Below are 23749 nucleotides of genomic sequence, written 5' to 3'. Positions count from 1 at the left end.
CTGCAGCCTGAAACAGTTGATAGGCAGTATTCCAGGTAGCTGATCCAACCACCAATCAGCTGCTTGTGCTAAATCAGGCTGTGCTGAAGCTGACAAGCTGTTTGCTGCAAGAAGGTAAATTGCTGGGAGGCACAGGCCAATGGCTGGTGGCTGGGCGGGGCTTTGGCAATGTTTTCTATAGAAGATGCACAGACATTTCAACCCACTTTTTTTTTGGGGGGGGGATGCATCTTGTACACCATAATATGCATTGGGCATATTGCCTGGTCTCTGCATATCAGATAGCACGTTGAAATGAATGACTGGGTGCAAAGTGTCATAAAAACATACCTTATCAATCTTCTGTAATTCCCTTGCATCTAATCACCTAAATGAAATATTTGTCCATCTGAAGATAATTCATGTTACAAAATTACATTTATTTGAACCCATGTAACTGATAGAAATTACAGAATGCAGGATGCCGGCATACTTCTCATCTCTTTTAGAATATAAGAGCTATTTTTCAAATTAGAAATATAATACAGTTTTCCCCAAAATACCTGATAATAAGCCCAATCAGACTTTTGAGTGCATGGCAATAAGGCCTACCACTTATTTCAGGGTTCAAAAAAAATATAAGACAGGGTCTTATTTTTAGGAAAACATGGGTAGATCACCAAGAAATATTTCTAGGATTTCACCTCTGTACGCTATTCCAGTTTACATTCTAATTAATATGTATTTGATAATTGATTATTGCAATTTCAAATTTCTTTAGAATGTTTATATAAGAATGACCAACTTACTGTCAGATTAACATAGAGCCACATGGAGAAGACAGGTTCAGACTAATAATTTATAATATTGAGATGTGCATTTAAAAAAAATCATTAATTTGCATTATTTGGTAGATCTGGCTGAAGTCTTAGCAGCAATTACCAATCTCCTAACAGAATATGTGTCGGGTTTGAAGCTTGAGAAAATGCAGTCACTCTTGCTTTCCACAAGTGGAATTGATCTAGAGACATTCATCATCACCAAAGGCTATAAGGATGTCTTAACCTTTTTGAGTGACCAGATACCTAATATAATCATCAGACGTCGAGGGACCCTTAACAGATACGTTGTCCAACTTTCTAAAGGTATAGCCATAAAATCTCAATTTTATTTTAATAAACAATGTAAATAAAAGTATAAATAAAAAGTATTTAATATTTAATGTAATAATAATTAGAAATAGCTCTGTACATTGTATAGAAGGGTTAAACTTTGCTGGAACAGAAAGAAAATCTTATCAAATTCACCATTATTTTCCATACATCATCCAAATAGGTGCTTCCAAATAAACCTGCATGGTTTCTTTAAGACTTCTGTCTGCTTAGCTTGAAATTAGAAACAAATTTCCAAAACTTTTTCTTAAAATGATTTTAGCACAGTTGTCATCTTATGGAATTGGCTAATTCAAATCATTTCTTTATCTCAGTTTCTGCCATATTCCAAGTGGATGTGGACTCAGCAAAACTAAAATCAGAAAATTTTGGATTTCTAGGTTATGGGAGAAGGGAAAGTCTAGAGCAGTGATGGCAAACCTTTTCGGGACTGAGTGCCAGCGTGCATGCTAATCTGGGCTGTAATCCAGCATGTGTGTGCCAGAAAATGAATTTTACGTACAGTGGGGGGGGAAAGTATTTAGTCAAACACCAATTGTGCAAGTTCTCCCAATTAAAAAGATGAGAGAAGCCTGTAATTGACATCATAGGTAGACCTCAACCATGGGAGACAACATGAGAAAACACATCCAGAAAATCACATTGTCTGATTTTTAACGAATTTATTTCCAAATTATGGTGGAAAATAAGTATTTGATCAATAACAAAAGTTCATCTCAATACTTTGTTATATATCTTTTGTTGGCAATGACAGAAGTCAAACGTTTTCTGTAAGTCCTCACAAGGTTGCCACACACTGTTGCTGGTATGTTGTCCCATTCCTCCATGCAGATCTCCTCAAGAGCAGTGATGTTTTGGGGCTGTTGCTGGGCAACACAGACTTTCAACTCCCTCCAAAAGTTTTTTATAAGGTTGAGATCTGGAGATGGCTAGGCCACTCTAGGACCTTAAAATGCTTCTTACGAAGCCACTCCTTTGTTGCCCTGGCGGTGTATTTGGAATCATTGTCATGCTGAAAAATCCAGCCATGTTTCATCTTCAGTGCCCTTGCTGATGGAAGGTGGTTTGCACTCAAAATCTCAACGATATATGGCCCCATTCATTCTTTCATGTACACGGATCAGTTGTCCTGGTCCTTTTGCAGAGAAACCGCCCCAAAACATGATGTTGCCACCCCCATGCTTCACAGTAGATATGGTTTTCTTTGGATGCAACTCAGCATTCTTCCTTCTCCAAACACGACGAGTTGTGTTTCTACCAAACAGTTCTACTTTGGTTTCATCTGACCATACGACATTCTCCCAGTACTCTTCTGGATCACCCAAATGCTCTCTAGCAAACTTCAGACGGGCCCGGACATTTACTGGCTTAAGCAGGGGGACACGTCTGGCACTGCAGTATCTTGAGTCCCTGGCGGCGTAGTGTGTTACTGATGGTAGCCTTTGTTACGTTGGTCCCAGCTCTGCAAGTCATTCACTAGGTTCCCCTGTTTGAGTCTGGGATTTTTACTCACCGTTCTTGTGATCATTTTAACCCCACGGGATGAGATCTTGCGTGTAGTCCCAGATCAAGAGAGATTGTATGATCTTGCATGTCTTGTATGGTCTTGTATGTCTTTTCTAATTATTGTTCCCAGAATAGATTTCTTCACACCAAGCTGCTTGCCTATTGCAGATTCAGTCTTCCCAGCCTGGTGCAGGGCTACAATTTTGTTTCTGGTGTCCTTCAACAGCTCTTTTGTTTTCACCATAGTGGAGTTTGGAGTGTGACTGTTTGAGGTTCTGGACAGGTGTCTTTTATACTGATAACAAATTCAAACAGGTGCCATTACTACAGGTAATGAGTGGAAGACAGAGGAACCTCTTGAAGAAGTTACAGGTCTGTGAGAGCCAGAAATTTTTCTTGTTTCTGGGTGACCAAATACTTATTTTCCACCATAATTTGGAAATAAATTCGTTAAAAACCAGACAATGTGATTTTTTGGATGTGTTGTCTCATGTTGTCTCTCATGGTTGAGGTCTACCTATGATGTCAATTACAGGCCTCTCTCATCTTTTTAAGGGGGAGAACGTGCACAATTGGTGTCTGACTAAATACTTTTTCCCCACACTGTATGTCCACCAGCCAGCTAGTTATCTAGTTACTGGCGCACATGCTCATGTGATAATCAGCTGGCCGGCTTGAATGCTCATACCAGAAAACAGAAGACCAGCTCTTCCGGTTTCTGGCACGAACACATGCACAAAGGCCAGCTGATCATCACATGGACATGTGCACTAGAAACCCAGAACAGGAATGGGCGACACCAAGCATGCCACTTTGGGCACACATGCCATAGGTTCACCATATTGGGTCTAGAGGGTTTTCATGGGGTGAGTAGGGCAAGGCTAAGATGCATAATCCTTCCTTTCCATGACTTGTGCACTGTCCTATCTGCTAATCTTCTCAGTGTATTTCTTTCCCTACGACACTTTTAACAATTGCCGGTATTCTTGGTTCAGGCATAGTATACTAAACCAGTCAGCTTACCTCCTTAATCATCCCAGTGCCTTTTTTTTGTCTGCATCAATGATATCCTCAATTACAGGACTGTCTACTTCCTATTGCTTTCTTTTCCTTCTTTCTCGTTAATTACTGCCTGCCCTTGCGGTCAATATTTTGCCACTTCCTTGCTCCCACCCCTGGGCAACAGCAATCTCTTTCCAGAATTCAAATGTTTGGTCTGGATAGAGACCGCCTGAACTGTGCTCAGAACAGTTTGTGCATGGAGCATGATGTGTATCCTTAGGAAACTTAATGTGGCCATTCTGGTAGTCGTGGCAGGGAATTAGGAATTAATATATTTGGAAACTCTCAAATTGAAAAACACCGGTTTTACAATTTCTTTACTATTTCCACCATGATTGATGGAGTTGCCATAGCAGGGTATACTTACCAGACGCCATGAGAGTTTTAATAAAGGAGAACATTGATGGTACCTAATTCAGTTGTTGCAGACCTTCCATTACCCAAGGTCAAAAAGCACCAAGGACCTCTCATGACAGTTCCTTCTACCTCCCTAACATGATTTGTCATGGATAAAAATATTTTGCAGCCAAGAACATTGATTTAAAAAAAAAAATACAGTATTCCTAGAAGAATGTTACATTTTGTTCTGAAAAATAGAAATCCTGTTCACTAATGCATACCTAAATTTATTTATTGATAAGTGAGTCTTTCTCTTTTGTTGCAATAATTACAATTGGAGTAGAAGTAATAGAGCAAAATATGATCCTTTATCCTCTTTTTAAAACCATGCTTTCCTAATGCTCAGTTTTCCTCTTTCAGAAACTAACCTTATTCTGGAAAAAGGTACTATTATTTGTACTATTATTACATAGATATAATTTCTCAGTGCCCAATGGGGAACATAATAGCATGGACATGGTGTAATTGGTTTTCTCTAATCTTATAAACATATCACAAGGAGAAGGGAATGGAATACTTCCACAATTTCAAGTTGATTGCAAGTTTCTTCTTTCTCTTGTATAAAGTTCTATAGGAGAAATAAGGCTAAAAATCACTCTTGCACTTAAGACAATGAGAGATTTTTAGGAATTTATGAATATACAGGTAAAACTCAAAAAATTAGAATATCATGCAAAAGTTTATTTATTTCAGTAATGCAACTTAAGAGGATTGTACATGGAACAATATTGGACTTCTGAAAAGTATAAGCATGAATATGTACTCAATATGTACTCACTGCTTTATTGTTGCTGTTAGCCACCCTGAGTCTCCGAAGAGGGGCGGCATACAAATCCAATAAATAAATAAATAAATAAATACTTGGTTTGGGCCCCTTTTGCAGCAATTGCTGCCTCAATAGAATTCTTTATTGGCCAAGTGTAATTGGACACACAAGAAATTTGTCTTTGGTGCATATACTCTCAGTGTACATAAAAGAACATATATATTTGTAAAGAATTATGAGGTACAACACTTAATGATTGTCATAAGGGTTAAATAAGCAATGAAGAAACATTAAATATTAATAAAAATCTTAAGGATACAAGAAACAAGTTACAGTCATTATATGGCATGGCATGGAAGCTATCAGCCTCTGGCACTGCTGAGGTATTATGGAAGATTAGTATGCTTCAATAGCAGCCTTAAGCTCTTCTGCATTGTTCGGTCTCATGTCTTCTCATCTTTCTTTTGGCAATGCCCCATATATTCTCTATGGGGTCCAGGTGAGACAAGTTTACTGATTAATCAAGCACAGCTCCCCAAATTAACAAACTGGAAACTTTTGCATCTCACTTGGAAACCAAGGATCCAGAGTATGGAGGAAGAATGGAGAGGCACACATTGCAAGAGGCTTGAAGTCCAGTGTGAAGTTTCTACAGTCTGTTGATTTGGGGAGCCATATTATCTGCTGCTGGTGGTCCACTGTGCTTCATTAAGTCCTGGGTCAACACAGTCATTTACCAGGAGATTTTGGAGCACTTCATGCTTCCTTCCGCAGATGAGCTTTATGGAGATGCTGACTTCATTTTCCAGCAGAACTTACCCCACTGCCAAAAGTATCAAAACCTGGTTCAATGACCATGGGATTACTGTTCTTGAGTGGCCAGCAAACTTGCCTGAAATGAACCCCATAGAAAAACTATGGGGCATTACCAAGAGAAAGATGAGAGACTGAACAATGCAGAAGAGCTGAATTGTAGCATCTTGGTCTCCCATAACACCTCAGCAGTGCCATAGGCTGATAGCTTCCATGCCATGCTGCATTGAGGCAGTAATTGTTGTAAAAGGGACCCAAACCAAGTACAGTGATACCTTGTCTTACAAACTTAATTGGTTCCGGGATGAGGTTCTTAAGGTGAAAAGTTTGTAAGACGAAACAATGTCTCCCATAGGAATCAATGGAAAAGCAATTAATGCGTGCAAGCCCAAAATTCACCCCTTTTGCCAGCCGAAGCGCCCGTTTTTGCGCTGCTGGGATTCCTCTGAGGCTCCCCTCCATGGGAAACCTCACCTCTGGACTTCTGTGTTTTTGCGATGCTGCAGGGGAATCCCAATAGGGGAATCCCAGCATCGCAAAAACAGGCGCTTCGCTGGCAACGGAAGTCTGGAGGTGGGGTTTCCCAGCAAAGGGAGCATCAGTGAAATCGCAGCATCGCAAAAACACCTCAGAACCCCACCTCCGGACTTCTGTTGCCTGTGAAGCACCCGTTTTTGCACTGCTGGGATTCCCCTGCTGGGATTCCCCTGCAGCATTACAAAACCATGGAAGTCCAGAGGTGGGTTTCCCATGGAGGGGAGCCTCAGGGGAATCCCAGCAGTGCAAAAATGGGTGCTTCACTGGCAACAGAAGTCCAGAGGTGGGGCATCCCAGCGGCAGCAGTGGTTTGTAAGGTGAAAATAGTTTATTAGAAGAGGCAAAAAAATCTTAAACCCCAAGTTTGTATCTCGAAAAGTTTGTATGACGAGGCGTTTGTAAGACGAGGTATCACTGTACTGAGTACATATGCATACTTATACTTTTCAAAGGTCTGATATTGTTCTATGTACAATCCTTGTTTTATTGATTGCATGTAATATTCTAATTTTCTGAGATTGTGGATTCGGGGTTTTCATGAAATGTACCCCATAATCATCACAATTGTGACAAATCACATCTTGAACTATCTTGCTTGCATGTAATGAGTCTCTCTCATAGATTACGTTTCACCTTTTAAGTTGCATTACTTAAATAAGTGAACTTCTGCATGATATTCTAATTCTTCATGTTTCACCTGTACTTTATCTGTGTGTGTTGATTAAATTAGTTCCTAGCCAACAGTTAATTCTCTGGGCATTCTTTCAAATCTTTTCTAATCCATTTCCTTGAATTTAAGGTGGCTGGAAAAGGAGCACCTCTTTTGACTCCAGAAGCTGCTTTTGGTCTTTTGGTTATTGAGCAAAGTACCATCTCCTTAAAAATGCTCTGAATAAAAACCAAGAGCAAAATTTCATTTCACTTCATGAATTTTTATTAGTTTTAAGTATAGTTAATGTGGCTGTTTTCAAGTTCCATATTGAATTAATTCAGTGCTTCTCAATTATTTTCTGTTACGCTCCCCTCAGGAAGAAGTAAATATTTCACACACACACACACACACCCCTCTCCGATCTGGGCCCCAATGGAATTTTAGTGTTAATTATTATTTTACTTATTATAGGTTTCAAGAAAACTATTGGCTACTCTATCCACTTACCTGGTAGTAAGTCATGGTGAACTCAGTGGAGTCTGTTTCTGGTTAGGCAGGCATAGTCTTTTGACACGGGGCCAGCTTAAGCCAATGATTTGTGGTTGCCAGCTTGACCCATAAACGCCACCATTGCCAGGCACTCACAGCGAATGATGTGGAAGGAGGCTTTATATTGCCGTTCGAAGCTTTCACCCAGTTGCAAAGGATGCTCCTTGTCTGACAGCAGGTTCGGCATATTGTTCATGGCTGCTACGGCGCCCGCCGAGAACAAGAAGTACCCATGCAGCCACTCCGCCCGCCTGACCACCTCTTTTGGGCTCAGAGCAGCATACAATTGGGAAAACACTTCCTGTTCAGGGGAATTGATCAAGAGGGACCACACATGTTCACCTAGGTCACGCATGTCCCCTGTGCCATTACTCCGCCCCTCCAGGGCACGAGAAGCACTGAATTAATTTATCCTTCTGTCACTTGAAGTTACAATTTGCAACTTTTGAAGATTTATAGGAGCTTCCAACAGCTTACTGCTGCAGTATTATTTCATTTATAGCAAGACTATTTACTAGTTACAAAACATGGGTATTGAAGTCATTATCTTCATTTGCAGATTTAACTGTTGCATCAGTGCCAATTTGTAGCATCTTGAAAATATATCCTGATGGCTTGACGTTGGCGAAGTTAAAAGAGGCAGTGAAGAAGAAATGTGGATATGACCTGGATGTATTTTGCTATCAGATTGGCTATAATGACATAGTTTCCTGCCTCGAGGAGATTCCTGAACTGCTAATATACAGGAATAAATACAGGACTGTTAGAGTTCAACTTAAGTCAGGTAAGAAATGTAATGGATGGGCAAGTAGATGTTTGGATAAATGAATATGGATTGGCTTTGAGGCATTTGAAAGAACATGCTTATGCTAAGTAAGATAGTTTTGGCAGGAAATAGCAATAAACTAAAGAGAGATGTGGACTACCAATAAAGTGAAATTTAGCTCATACAATATGTAGTACAGTGATCCCCCGGGTATTGCGATCCCGATCATTGCGAAACGGCTATATGGCGATTTTTCAACCCGGAAGTAAAAACACCATCTGCGCATGCGCGCCCTTTTTTCTATGGCCACGCATGCGTGGATGGCGCCGGGCAGATCAGCTGCTGGGCGGCTTCCCTGGGTCTTCCCCCTCTTGCTGGCGGGAGGGCGAGAAGCCCCCCCCAGCACTCGCCCGCCGCTCGCCCGCCCTTCGCCCGGCCACCCGCCGTTTGCTCGCTGCTCGCCCGGCCACCCGGGTTCAGGGGGGTGCTGGCAAGCCCCCCCATGCCGGCGGCGACGTTTTAAAACAGCCGCGCGGCTTCCCAACTGAGTCCCGAAGCCAAACGTCAAAGGCGAACTTCCGCGTTTGGCTTCGGGACTCAGTTGGGAAGCCGCGCGGCTGTTTTAAAATGTCGCCGCCGGCATGGGGGGCTTCCTAGCAGCCCCCGGACCCCCAACCCGGGTTTGGGGGGCTGCTAGGAAGCCCCCCATGCCGGCGGCGACGTTTTAAAACAGCCGCGCGGCTTCCCAAGGCGGCGGGGAAACCCCAATCTTCGGCTCCTCGCTGCTGCGGCGGAAGTAAAAACACCATCTGCGCTACTTCGCGAAAAACCGATCATTGCGAGGGGTCCTGGAACGGAACCCTCGCAATAATCGGGGGACCACTGTATTTCAACAGTCCTGCATGTTCAATATCACTTTCTGAAGTTTTAAGATCTGTGATAATAATATGCTTCCAGGATTTGGCTCTTCAAATGAACAGGACGATCATGGAAGATGAAACATTTCTTTCTAGGTGGTTAATGGACTACTCATTCAGCAACAGCATTGAAAGAATAGTATTTACAAATGATTTGTGAACTTCTGGAATTATTGCTATCTGTTCAGAAACATGCCCAAATTTTCAACTGTTGCAGAATCCATGACCATTTGATCATAATTTGTGACTTTCCTCTAGACTTCTCACAAGCCTGTAGGAAGTGAGATGTCTTGGTCACATGATGTCTTGCTTAGCAAATCTGTATGGACTTTGATTAGTGATGATAACAAGGGACTGCTGAAACTGCCATGTCATAAAATGGGGCAAAGTTCACTTAGTAACCGATTTGCTTAGCAATAGAAATTTTGGGCTCAAATGTGATGGTAAATCATAGATTAAGTATAATTTTAGCCTATGTGCATTCCAAAAGGAGAAATAAATGGTTTGTCATAAAAATCATAGTAGCTGCTCTATTCCTTTATGCTCGTGAAATAATATAATAAATGTCCATGTTTCAGTCACTGAAAGAGTGGAATAGTATACCTAAATATCTAAAAATTTTAATATCCATTTCTTTCTCTTTTATGCCTCATTAATTTTTTTTAATTACTTGGCAAAAACAACATTCAGTTTTTTGCTAATTAATTACCAATGCGGGTTCTCAGTAGAATCAGTGAATATTTTGAGTGCTTACCCGTCCTATACTGTACATCATTGTGAAAAGACAGCCACATAAGCTCCTGGTATATAGCTATATGTAATGAACAAATTGAAAAGTTTTTTTTCTCCTTTTCAAATTTGAGTAAAGTCAACAAATTAGAAACAGTCTTTACTGAGGTCATTAGAATAACTGAGAAGTACAACTTCAGTGAGCTAATCCAAGGACTTTAGCTTCACCTGGATTCACTATGATGGAATAGGAATAGGAATAGAATAGAATAGACTTTTTTAATTGGCCAAGTGTGATTGGACAGATAAGGAATTTGTCTATTTGATTTGTGATTTGATATCACAGTGGAAAAGACAGCAATGGCAAGAGATACCACCTTATAAGATGCACCTTTTGTGGGGGGAAATGGGGGGGGATCTACCTACCAGGTATTCATCTGGCTAACATCTTTTCTATTTAGCTTCAGCACATTATTTTATTCCCTGGTAGGGCTGAAAAAGCCTTTTTCAGAAGAAGTAGGAATGAAAACAAGCCTGCAAAGACTTAGGGCAGGAAAAACTGCTTCGGAGGGAGTAGGAATAAAAACAAATGCTGCAAGACAGGAAGATCATTAGTACCTAGTTAGGGCTGGAAAAAAAAGCTTCATATATTCAACGTATAAGAGGCACCCAAACTTTCAGCCTCTTAGGGAGGAAAATGGTGTGTTTTCCATACAGGGGAGTGGGTCCAGCAGTCACATAGGACCGCGAGAAGACCCAGGTGACTGCTGTACCTGCTCTGCGTATGAGAAGAGGCGTTCAGGTAAGTGTCCAATGCCTATTTTATACTCTGAAAAATATATTATATTAAGCCAATCCAGCCAGTGTTAGGAGAGGAGACATGAGTGAAGCTTATAACTTCATTACTATCAGTTTCTGAAATATAAAAGCAAGGGAGTCAAGATGTTCTTCTGAAGATATAGTCCCTGTACTGAAGAAGTTCTTGATCCAATAATGTATGTGGGGCATAACATTCAAATGATCAAGACCAAATCAAATCTTCTCGCACCTTTTGCAATTTTAGGAAAGCTATAATGTGGTGGATGAAGATGTTAGGCTAGGAATGGGTAATCCCAAATTCTGGCCCTCATAGAAAGCGACTTATTAGTCATTCACTCGGCTCTAGGGAGAAGTCAAAGACAAACAACTTTTGAAATCTTCCTTTATATCATAGTGAGTATGAGGTATAGCTAAATCTCCCTGAAAAGAATAACCTGAAAATCCACATTCTGTGATAAAGTCCGTATTATAATGCATAATCGATCAGTTTTCCAATATAGTTGGCAATATGTAGCCAATATTTTTTTTTGCCAGATTTGTTTCTTTAGCTTCTGAATTTCCATAATTCTCACTCCTACTTGTCTACTCTTCCAGATTCCTTCTGCTGCTCTTCATCCCAATCCAGCCATTCTCCCTCTTTTGATTCAGAACAGTCTACCTGCAAATCAAAGAATGCAAACCAAGGTGCATCTGAAAAGAAGCCTGGTAGGTTTGATCTGATTCACTTAACAGCTGCCATTTTTTCTGAATATGGCCCTTTGTGTATTATTATTGTGGTTTGATGTATTAGTTTGTTCTCCATGGCTTTTCTGAACTTTTATTTCTGTCTATACATTTTCAGCAATACTGAGCAAAGTTATGGCATCACTCACCACTCTCTTAAGCAGGTATAAGAAGGGCCTAAGAAATTGCAAAACTTTTTTGTTGGCAAAAGAATGGATTGATCTTGAGAAGTTCAGCATTGCCCAGGGCAACAAAGACACATGTGAATATTTGGAGCTTTCCTCTAACTAATGGTTATGCCAATAACCTTCACTCTTAGTGATGGTTATTGGCATCCAGAATGTGGGGAGTAAGTCTTGCGTGTACAACTCATCAAGAGGATTTGAATTTGGATTGGGCTACAAAAAGAAAGATGTTTGATCTAGTAAAGATGCTGGGCTGTAGTCTAAGCTGTAATCCTTCTTTTACATATGGAAGCTGCCCCAGTTACTTTTTCTGAGTCCAAGCTAGTTAACAGTTGTTATGGAGCAAATAGGTTGACAATAAGTATTGTCAACTTGAATTGTTAAAAATAAAAGCCAAGTATAAATCTGCAGATCGTCCTTAATTTATGACAATTATTTTAATCACAATTTGAAGTTGCATTTTTGATGAAAAAAGTGACTTAAACCATCCTAGAAATGAGAACATCATACCGTTCTCAGTTATGTGATCACAATTTGGGTATCTGTCAACTGCCTTGCGTTTGTGATGGTTGCAACATCCTGTAGTCACATAATTATTATTTATAACCTTCCTGACTGGCTCCCACAAGCAAAACCAATAAAGGAAGCTGCTTAACAATCATCTGATTCACTTAACAGCTGCCACCATTTGCTCAACCATCAGAGTAAAAATTGTTGTAAATTGCGTCCGGTCATATAATGTTTCACTTAAGAAGTCACATAGGTTCGTGACTGAATTCTGGTCCTCTTACTGTAAATTGAGGATAGTCTATGTCAGTGATTTTAAACCTTTTTTGAGCTGCAGCACATTTTTTACATTTACAAAATGCTGGGGCATACCACTAACCAAAATGACACAAAATGACACTCTAACACAATACATATTATACATATAGTGTCAGCTGGGTGCAGGGGACTTGGTTCTGTCTGTTTTGATGGTGTATATAGAGATTTGAGCTCTTTAAGAAGATGACCCCTCAGGAGGCCATATACAATATAGATAACATTGTGATGCATTGTGTATCACCCTCTGCGCGGGCCACTTATAAAAAGAAAAAGGTCAATAAAGAATTTTATTCCTTTCCATTTTATTCTATTCTATCCAGCCCTACAATCCAAGCTACAAAAGCAGCATTGCCCTCTAGTCCTTTTGCCCAGCAGCCAGCCTGGCGCTCTTCTTTTTTTTCCCCATTGCACCCCAGGCAAACTAGCGCTGGTCTTCCTCCTCTACCTCTGGTACACACCAGGTCTGGCTAAGAGGGTGGCGGGTCGCCAAGGAGGAAGTAGTCTCTCCTTCCATCTGTGCTCCCCTTGGTTGTGCCCCCCAGCTCCACAGCCGCCCAATACGACACACCTGAGACTCACGCAAGGATGAAAGAATTGCAAGTAGGGGCAGCGCGGGGAAGCAGGCTGTGGGCGCCGTGAATGCCACTACTATTTTTCTGCTTCCATCTCCTTTTCCTCCTATTGTTCCACCCCCGCCCATGGTTGCAGAGAGGTGGGAAAGCTGAGGGGGACCACCGCGCACCTATTGAGCTACGCTCCTGTCAATCACGCACACCTCCTGAATCCCACATCCCCTTTTCCCAAGGCTTTCTGAAAAGCGGTTGGACATACCAGCTGGGGGGAGTTGTTAAGAAAGCACGGCCTCACCCTCGTTGGGGGGCTGACACATGATTTAGGCGGTTTTTGTAGCATTCTCTAATTTCCCCACGGCACACCTGACCACGTCTCACGGTATACTAGTGTGCCGTGGCACACTGGTTGAAAAACACTGATCTATGTAAACCCAATGAATAGTCTTTTTCCTGTCTCCCACATTCAATCTTCGTTATATAAGAAAACTAGAGAAAATTTCATAAGGGGAAAAGAGCATGTAGGGGAGTTTCCTGAATGTTGTATAGAAAAATAAAGTGTTGGGGAAAATGTGTACAAAAATCTGGTCATATGATAACACACCGTTGGTTTTCCTGGTTTAGGATTCACTGAAAAATTAGTTGGAGGGTATTATTAAATTCCCATAATGATTGGAAAGTGGGGCACGATGGTGCTGAACTTGTCAGCTGGAAAGCTTGACTCCCTGGGTTCGAGACCTGAGCATCATGTGACAGGATGAGCTGTTATTTGCTGCAGCTCCTGCCAACCTAGCAGTTCAAAACCATGCAAATGTGAGGAGATAAATAGGTACCACTTCAATGGGAAGGCAATGGTGTTCTGTGCGCCTTGGTATACAGTCATGCTAGCTACATGACTACGAAAGCTAGTGATTCCCTTAGATAAGAAATAGAAAGGAGCACTGCCTCCTAGGGTTAGACATGACTGGACAGGGAAAATCTTTATCTTTTTTTAATGATTGGAAATTTTTGCCATTGGTGGTTTACATTTATCTAGAGGGAGGAATAATTAAAGAAGGATGGAGAAAACAGTCTTCCATACTATCCAAACTATAAAATGGAGATTACAGTTGCTGAACTGAGTAAATAGTCCAACACCTTATTCATCTCATCCTATCTACAATTACTGTAGTTGAGAACCTGCAATTGTAGGGTTGGGGTTTTTTTGGCTAGATTTGTTACTCTGACTTCTGAATATTTTCTACATTTCTGTTATTCCAGCTTCCTTCAGCTGCAATTCATACCGATGCAGCTCTTCTTCCTCTTCGGATTCAGATCAGTCTACTGGCACATCAAACCATTCAAATCAAGATGAATCTGAAAAGAGGCCTAGTAAGTTTCTATTTTATATCTGAAATTTTGGAAACAGTGGGAATCAGGTTTAGAGGGTCAGGAAATGTTAGACCAAGTGGTATATTTCTATGAAAACAGATTGTTAATACTGTTAGGTATCAAGCCCTCTTGACAATCAAGTAGATCCTTTATCTTTTTCTGCATCTGATATAATTGTTGCTGCATATAATATTCTCACTTCAAGCATGTGCATATTCCTTCCTATGACGAGTATGATTTACTTAAAGGTTTGTATAGAATTCCAGGTTTATAGAGCAGAATAAGCTCATGTAACTCTATAACTGTTTTTCTCCAGGTAGAGTAGAACAACTGATATGCTAAAGTGTGTTGCAGTTAGATTTTCAGAATTCTCTTCTAGCATATTTCAGAAGATTTCTGAAGTTGTAGTTACCAATTAGAATTTTGCTAGATCATATCAATAGCCATGACCATCTTCTGCTACATCACCATACCAACAGCTCTCATTACCATCGACCATAGTTCACAATTTTTTTCACTGCAGTATGTATGTATGTATATTTGTTTGTTTGTTTATTTATTTATTTATTTATTTGTTTATTTATTTATTTATTTGGATTTTATTGCTGCCCCTCTCTGAGGACTCGGGGCAGCTCACAACATATACAAAGAAACAGTGGTAAAATCAATCCAATTAATATATATAAAACCAATCCTTAAAAATCAACTTTAAAAACTTTCATTACATTCATTCAACAATCGTACTAAAAACATTCGTTGGTCTGGGGGAAGATCTAGTAACCAGGCCTGGGGACAAAGAGGAGTTTTTAAGCTCTTTCGGAAGGCAAGGAGGATGGGGACAGTGCAAATCTCTGGGGGGAGCTGATTCCAGAGGGCCAGGCCCCCCACAGAGAAGGCTTTTCCCCTAGGTCCCGCCAGCCGACATTGTTTGGTTGACGGGACTGTAAAGAGACCCACTCTGTGGGACCTCACAGTCGCCGGCAGAAGGCGGTCGTCTTGACCTATGCCATACAGGGTATTATAGGTCATAACCAACAAGTTGAATTGAGTCAGGAAATAGATCAGCAGCCAATGCAGTCCACGGAGTGATTACGAGATATGTCTTGGAAGGCCCAAAACTGCTCGTGCGGCTGCATTTTGGACGATCTGAAGTTTCCGAACACTCTTCAAAGGTAGCCCCATGTAGAAAGCATTGCGGTAGTCAAACCTCGAGGTGATAAGGGCATGAGTGACCATGAGTAAAGACTCCCTGTCCAAATAGGGCCACAACTGGTGCACTAGGTGGACCTGGGCAAACACCCCCATCGCCACAGCCGACAGATGGTGTTCTAAAGTCAGCTGTGGGTCGAGGAGTACGCCCAAGTTGCGAACCCTCTCTGAGGGGGTCAATAATTCCCCTCCCCAGGGTTGATGGACAGACAGATGGACATGTCCTTGGGAGGCAGAACCCATAGCCACTCCATCTTGTCTGAACTGAGTCAGCCTGTTGGCACCCATCCAGACCCTGACAGCCTCCAGACACCGGCACATCACTTCCACTGCTTCACTCAGTGGACACTGGGTAGAGATGCACAGTTGAGTATCGTCAGCATACTGATGGTAATTCACCCCGTGCCCTTGGATTATCTCACCCAACGGTTTCATGTAGATATTAAACAGCAGGAGGAAGAGGACTGACCCCTGAGGAACCCAAAAGGTAGGGATCTAGGAGTCGACCTCTGATCCCCCGCTAACACTGACTGCTGCCGATCAGAGAGGTAGGAGGAGAACCACCATAAAACGGTGCCTCCCACTCACAACCCCAACAGTCGGCACAGAAGGATATCATGATCGATGGTATCAAAAGCCGCTGAGAGGTCATGAAGCACCAGGACAGAGGATAAACCCTTGTCCCGGGCCCGCCAGAGATCATCCATTGGCGTGACCAAAGCAGTTTCGGTACTGTAGCCGGGTCTGAATCGTGACTGCCAAGGGCCTAGATAATCGGCTTCTTCCAAGAACCACTGGAGCTGGAGCGACACCATCTTCTCAATAACCTTCCCTAAAAAAGGAAGGTTGGAGACAGGACGGTAGTTATTAAATACGGCTGGGTCCAGGGAAGGCTTCTTGAGGAGGGGGCGCACAAGTGCCTCGTTGTAGAGAGCCGGGAAGGATCCCCTCCTGGACCCAGCTCCATGTCACCCCCCTGCTGGCCGAAACCAGCCAGGAGGGACACAGGTCGGAGGTGGCAGAACTCACAGCTCTAAGGGCCTTGTCCACTTCATCAGGTGTCACCAGGTCAAACTCGCTCCAAACAAGTGGAGCCCCTGTCACCTCGACTGACTCGTCAGCCGACTCTGCACTCCAATTTCAGTCTGGATCTGAGCGATTTTTATCTGCAAAAAACTTGTTAAATGCTTCAGCACTAACCCTGCAAGGGTTCCTCAACTCCCCCGTGATTAAGGAGGGAGCGATTCACCCGAAACAGGGCGACTGGGCGGGATTCCACAGACGCAATCAGACCGATGTTGTAAGCAAGTCTTGTTGACCTGATCGCCACTTTGTAAATCTTAATATGAGCTCAGATTCAAATCCGGTCTTTCTCTAACGCTTCTCCAGACCTCTCTGCTAGAACAATAGACCTGGTTATTCCATACAATAGACTTCTCTTTCTGCCTTTTGACCTCAATTATTAGTGTTGCCCCATTCTAAAGCCTAAAGATTGCCATTTTGAGGTGCAGCTCTAGTCTTAATCTTTTCAAAAACCTTACCTTTTAAAGTGAAATGTGAAATTAAATGTGAAAATGAAAATCTTGTGCCTAATTCAGTTTTTTCTTCTTCTGAACCTTCATTAGTGTGTCTCACTTTTCTTGATCACATTTGTGTGTCTCACATTTTCTTTATTAATTTGGATGTGATTATTTTTACATAAATATTCTAAGATAATTCAGTTTATGAGAAAATCATGAAAAAAAACCCTCTGCAGCCCTGTTTGAAAATGGAAAGATCAACATTGATTCAAACTGCTTTCCACAATCTACTATCCATCATTTTATTAATCTCAAAATTCTAAAATTACTATTGATAATGCATGATGAGGGAACTATGAAAGAGATTGAACCTTATTGGAGGATACCAGTATGGAAATAAATAGATTAAAAGTGAGCTTAGAAATTAGAGTATTCTTCTCAAGAAGCTGGTAAACCTGTAAAATTAAAGGATTGATATACATATTAAAAATAGCTTTTGAATGTCTCAGGATGGGGGAGAAAGATTAGAACATTTATACATCATTAATATTTGTAAAAGAATTTGCCTTTTTCCTTACTGTCCAGGTACAAAATGGTGCTAAAAGTGGTCTCTAGATCACATACCACAGAATACATGTTCTGAATACATAACTGATATTGCTTTTCTTTAATTCTCCCTTTGTATAGATAGAGATTAAAAATGACATTCATTCCCTTTCAAGCAGTGAGCTTGAAAGATGTATATGTCCTTACATAGGATGTTTTAACTATGGTCTTCAAACATGCCTGATGAATTAGTTCACACACCATATTATCCCTTATGATGAGCTAAAACCAAGCAAATCACACTATAGCTTATCTAATGACAGGCCTGATAAGTTGATTTTAACAGGGTTGTTGATTTAATTTGCTTTGGTATTCTTGACCATAATACCTTGTTCTGCACTTTTCAGAAAAGTGGCCTGTTTGATTGAATCAGTGTTAAGTTCAGCACAAGCAAACACATGCATATAATTATTGAATAAGATAGGATTCATAACTATTTTTGTTATATGTAAATATAGTCATTGAGGTATTTTTGGTTGGCTTGATGTATTAGTTTGTTCTCCATAGTAGCTTTTCTGAGATCTATGTCTGTGTACACATTTTCCTTCCCCAACAGTACTGAGCGAAGTCACGGTATTGCTCACTGCCCTCTTAAGGAAGTATGTGAATGGCCTGAGAGTTAAGAAATTGCAAGATTTCTTGCTGACAGATGAAGGGATTGATCTTGAGAAGTTCAGCATTTCCCAGGGCTACAAAGACACAGTGGAATTTTTGGAGGAAAAAATGCCTCAAATGCTATTAACCTACCAAGCTAACAGGGTTAATACTATTGTTATTGAACCTCATTCAGGTAATGTTTAGCCTAAATAGATCCATCACTCCTAGGAAATGGTTATTGGTATCCATAATGTGGGGGATTGAATTTTGCAGGTACATATAGAGTACAGTGGTACCTCTACTTAAAATTGCCTCTACTTAAGAACTTTTCTAGATAAGAACCAGATGTTCAAGATTTTTTTGCATCTACTTAAGAATCATTTTCTACTTAAGAACCCGAGTGGGGAAAAATTTCCCAGGAAATTTGAGAGCGGTACGAAGGCCCGTCCAGTTTCCTGCCATTCCCCTTTTAATCCAGCCATCTGGGCTTTGGCAGTCCAGAGCAAACAAAGCATTTTCCTTTCTCTGGGCGCTTGGACAGGGTATAAACCTTTGCCACTGACCAGAGAAAAGACCAGCTCCCTCCACTCTGGGCAGCTGAGGAGTCACCACAGTGAAGGAAAGGCTTTGGCTATAAAGCGAGCGAGAGGAGAGGGGAGCCCTTCAGCATGGGAAGGAAGAGGCAGCAGGTAGCAACAGCTGCAGCCAGTGTATGGGAGGCAGCCTCGTGCGCGTTGTATTGGAGGCACATGCTCCTTGCTGCCCCAGAGTCCCTCTTTTTTTTTTTAAGCCTTAAAGTTTTGGATTTTTTTGATTCCCCTCACCTCACCTTCCTATGGGAAAAATTGCTTCTACTTAAGAACATTTCTACTTAAGAAACTGGTCACGGAACGAATTAAGTTCTTAAGTAGAGGTACCACTGTATTTGTATTTGGAGTGGACTACAAAAAGGAAAAAAAAGTTTGTCTAGTAAGTTTGCTGGACTAATCGTCTTTCAGGTATGGAAATTAGCCAGTCACTTTCTCTGAGTCCAAACTATGGAATAATTTAGTAATCTTATGTGTGCCAATGTGAGTTTTAAAAACATAAAAGCAAGGAATAAATCTGCAGTCAGTCTTCAATTTAGACATCTGTCAACTGTCTTGTATTTGTGATGGTTGCAGCACATGGTCCTGATTTGCATCTTTCATTGGCTTCTGACAAGCAGTCAATGAAGGAAGCTGGATGTTCTTAACAACCATCTGATTCACTTAACAACTGCCATCATTCCCTTAATCACCGTGGTAAAAATTGGGTCTGGTTATATAATGATTCACTTACTAAACAAGTTAAGGCCTATTTGGAAAATCCAATAAATAATAAGTTCCCTCCTTCTCATTTTCTTTCTTCTCCATCAGAGGGCAAAAGAAATTTCTCACCATTTTCTATTACATCAAAATACAATACAGTTGTACCTCTACTTAAGAACTTAATTTGTTCTATGACCAGGTTCTTAAGTAGAAAAGTTTGTAAGTAGAAGCAATTTTTCCCATAGGAATCAATGTAAAAGCAAATAATGTTTGCAAACCCATTAGGAAAGAAATAAAAGCTCGGAATTTGGGTGGGAGGAGGAGGAGGAAGTAGAGGAGGAGGACAGTCACTACCAAAGGAAGAAGGTGAGGTGAGGGAATCAAAAACATCCAAAACTTTAAGGCTTTTTTAAAAAAAGAGGTGGCGAGGAGGAGCACGTGCCTCCCATACACCCGGGGCAAGGCTGCGTCCCATACACTGCGTCAGAGAGAGAAACCCAGGCGGGCTAGAGTTGAAATCTCCCGCTCCTTTGACTGAAAGGCTGCAGCTGCTGCTGCTTGCTTCCTCTTCCTTTCCATGCTGAAAGGCTCCCATCTTCTCTCGCTCACTCACTTTCTGCCGGCGCCTTTCCTTCACTGTGGTGACTCCTCAGTTTGCCTGAAACCAAGTTGATTTGGCCGGGGCGAAGTGCCCCTTTTTGCCTTTCCACGCCCAGATGCTCCAGAAGGCAACCTTGTGCTGTGTGTGTGGGAGGCAGTGCGAGGGAATTAGAACAGCGAAGTGGTTTATTCCCTCTCCAAGTGCCCATAGAAAGGAAAATGCTTTGTTCGCTCTGGGCTGCCAAAGCCTACTTAAGCGCCAACAACAGGCTCCTCTGGCAGCCCAGAAAAGCCCGAGATGCCCAGGATTAAAGGGGGAATGGCAGGAAATTGTCCAGGCCTTTGTGCCGCTCTCAAATTTCCTGGGAAATTTTTCCAGGCTTGGGTTCTTAAGCAGAAAATAGTTCTTAAGAAAAGGCAAAAAATCTTGAACACCCGGTTCTTATCTAGAAAACTTCTTAAGTAGAGGCGTTCTTAGGTAGAGGTACCACTGTAGTTACAATGAACCAGAAGTCAGCCCTTTTTCTGCATCTATAATTATTACTCCCTCTGTTTATTCTCACTCCAGTCATGTGTTTATTCCTTTGTTTAGTTAAAAGAAAGTTTGTATATTATCCTAAGGTATATTGGAATTAGAATTTCAGAATTCTTTGCTAGCATATTTCAGAGAGTTTTCTAGAGTTGGACGTCCCAAAAGGTATTTAGAAGGCATCAATTTGAATTTTACTGGATCATGTCAACAGCCTTTACCATCCTCAGCCATATCACTATCTTCAACCCAATCAAAAGCTGTTACCACCCTCAGCCATTGTTCACTTTGTTTCCTACATTTGATGTGAGTATTCCATACCATAGACATCTGCTGTACCGTAGCAGTTCTGTCCCAATCCAGAGCCTACATATTGCCATTTTGATGTGTAGCTCTTTATAGGTGACCCTTCATGAATGTGCCTAATGTTATTTTAAAACTGTTCCATTGAGAAAAATTTTTTTTCCCTGTACCTACATCAGTGATGCAGTATTGCTGATCACACTTTTTCTATATAGTTTGGATGTGCTTTTTTGTACATGAATATACCAATAGGATAACTGTGCAATTCTACCCAGGTTTATAAGGGCTGTTTTAACCATTGTCCTCAAAGATGCCTGATGAACTAGCTCACACATCATGTTACGGTAGTCTTGAATTGCTGGATTTATCAAGTTGCTTTCATGGTTTTTCTGAGCTTCATTTTTTCTCCTTTCCAACAGTGCTAAGCAAAGTCACGGCAACACTCTCTGCCTTCTTAAGCAGTTATACTTTGGGCCTAAGAGTTTACATATTGGAAGATATGTTGCTGGCAAAAGATAGGATAGATCTGGAGAAGTTCAGCATTGCCTTGGGTTACAAAGACACAGTGGAATTTTTGGAGCAAAAGATGCCTCAATTTGTTTTGCACTATAGAAAGGACAGGCTTAATAGTGTTGTCATTCAACCTCACTCAGGTAATGTCTAGCCTAAATAGATCTATCATTCCTAAGTGATGGTTATTGGTATCAATAATTTGTGTGTGAGAGAGGGGGTTGTCTAGAGTATTTGGATTTAGAATGGGCTACAAAAAGGAAAACAAAATTGGTCTACTAACTAAAGATGTTTGGCTACACTCTAAGCTGTAATCTTCCTTTAAGTAGGAAAACTGTCCAGTCACTTTCTCTCACACCAAGTTACTTTTAAGTGTTATGGAGCAAATAAGTAACATTATATGTATCAGTTGTAAAACTAAAAAAAACAAGGCATAAAACTATAAAGTGGTTCTTAATTTTTCGACCATTCTTTAATCACAATTTAAAGTTCAATCCTTTAAAAAAAAAGTGACTTACAACTCCTCCTTGAAGTTACAACCATCATAATACTCCTTGGTTGTGTGACCATAATTTAGGCACAACTGCCTTGCATTTGTGATGGTTGTAGCCACTGCATCCTGCAGTCACATAATCATGATTTGCAAACTTCCCTGCTGGCTTCTGACAAGCAAAGCAATGAAGAAAGCTGTGGATGTGCTTAACGACCATCTGAATCAGTATTATCATCGTTTGTTTTAGCATCTGCCATGATTCGCTTAAGAATCTGGGTCTGCTCATATAATGTCTCTCATTTAACAAGCATATCACTTTATGACTGAATTCTGATTCTGCTTGTGGTCATAAATTGAGGATTATTTGTAAAATCCAATCAATAACCTCTTTGCTTCTCACATTTTTCCCTCTCCATCCAGTAGCGAAATAAAGCTATCACAGTTTGCTATCCCATCAAAATGTTGTAGCTATGGTGATTGACAAGTCATCCCCGAAGAGAATCACCTGCCAATTTTCAATCTTGTTAGCAAGTGTGCTTTGGGGAAAGTTGCACAAATTTGGAAAATGTCCATAATTTGACATTAACTTTTATTAAGGAGAATTTTATAGGAGAAAAGTAGGGCCGTAATGTCTCATTAGAAAATGGAAGACTTTTATGAATAGAAAAATAAAGTGTTGGGAAAGTATGAATTTTCTGAACATTCGGATTCACATGTTTAGGGGAACGTGATCGAAACATTTAATTATGGTAAAGGGTTAAATAAGGTTTGTGAGAGAAGTGTTTTTATAGGAAAGTAAAGACAAGAACAAGGGAGGACAATCTGAGGTTAGTTGGGGGAAAGATCAGAAGCAACATGAGAAAATATTATTTTACTGAAACAAACCTCCAGCAGACGTGGTTGGTAAATCCACAGTAACTGAATTTAAACATGCCTGGGATAAAGTTACATATCCATCCTAAAATAAAATACAGGAAATAGTATAAGGGCAGACTAGATGGACTACAAGGTCTTTTTTTGCCGTCAATCTTCTATGTTTTTATGTCATTAAATTCCCATAACAATTGGAAAATGGGGTGTGATGGCATAGCCATTAAAGATGCTGAGCTTATAGCTAGAAAGTTGACCACCCTGGGTTTAAGACCTGAGTGCCACTTGACTGGATGAGCTCCAGTTATTTACTCCAGATCCTGCCAACCTATCACTTTGAAATCAGGCAGATGCGAGCTAGATAGATACCACAAATGAGATAGATACCACATAGGTGGGAAGGTAACTGTATTGTGCACCCCGGTGTATTGCTATGCTGGCCACATGACTATGGAAGTATCTTTGTATAAATCCGGGCTCCCTCAGCTAAGAAACAGAGATAAGCATCTTCTTTACAGTTGGACATGACTGGTCTGGGGAAACCTTTACTGCTTTAATGATTGGAAATTCTGCCATTGGTGGTACAAATTAACTGGAGAAACTGAGAAGGATGGAGAAAGTGGTCTTCCATCTTACTCAGATTATGAAGACGGAGTGAGGTTTCTGTTGTTGAAATGAGTAAATGGCCCAACATTATCCCTCTCATCCTATCTGCCAAACTTCCCCTTTATTTCCATCCCCTTGTTTTGTTACATTTCTGCACTGGATGTAAATAAGTTTTGGAAAAGATTGCCACTAGTGCATAGTTGTACTTTTTTAACAGCTATCTACTGTGTGACTGCATTCTTGGATTCCAATCTGCTAATTAGAGTTGGCCTGTAATT

General features: G+C 40.9%; 1 protein-coding gene across 9 annotated transcripts in view; it reads left to right on the top strand.

Moving 5' to 3' along the window:
• Positions 1-23749, top strand: part of LOC139154640 (serine-rich adhesin for platelets-like) — a 61304-nt gene that overhangs the window by 8995 nt on the left and 28560 nt on the right. For 2 of the 9 annotated variants that reach the window (XM_070729486.1, XM_070729484.1), the window contains exons 3-9: positions 894-1124; positions 4479-4502; positions 7995-8219; positions 11261-11371; positions 14229-14339; positions 18231-18464; positions 21412-21645. In XM_070729486.1, the coding sequence (XP_070585587.1) occupies positions 894-1124; positions 4479-4502; positions 7995-8219; positions 11261-11371; positions 14229-14339; positions 18231-18464; positions 21412-21645 (1170 nt within the window). The remainder of the gene's footprint in view (positions 1-893; positions 1125-4478; positions 4503-7994; positions 8220-11260; positions 11372-14228; positions 14340-18230; positions 18465-21411; positions 21646-23749) is intronic. The other 7 variants (XM_070729487.1, XM_070729485.1, XM_070729490.1 and 4 more) reach the window with 5 other exon arrangements.

The sequence above is a fragment of the Erythrolamprus reginae genome, chromosome Z (assembly GCF_031021105.1).
Source record: "Erythrolamprus reginae isolate rEryReg1 chromosome Z, rEryReg1.hap1, whole genome shotgun sequence".
Classification (NCBI taxonomy): Eukaryota; Metazoa; Chordata; class Lepidosauria; order Squamata; family Dipsadidae; genus Erythrolamprus; species Erythrolamprus reginae.
The sequence above is the reverse complement of the archived record's forward strand: the minus strand, read 5'-3'. Positions and strand labels throughout refer to the sequence as shown.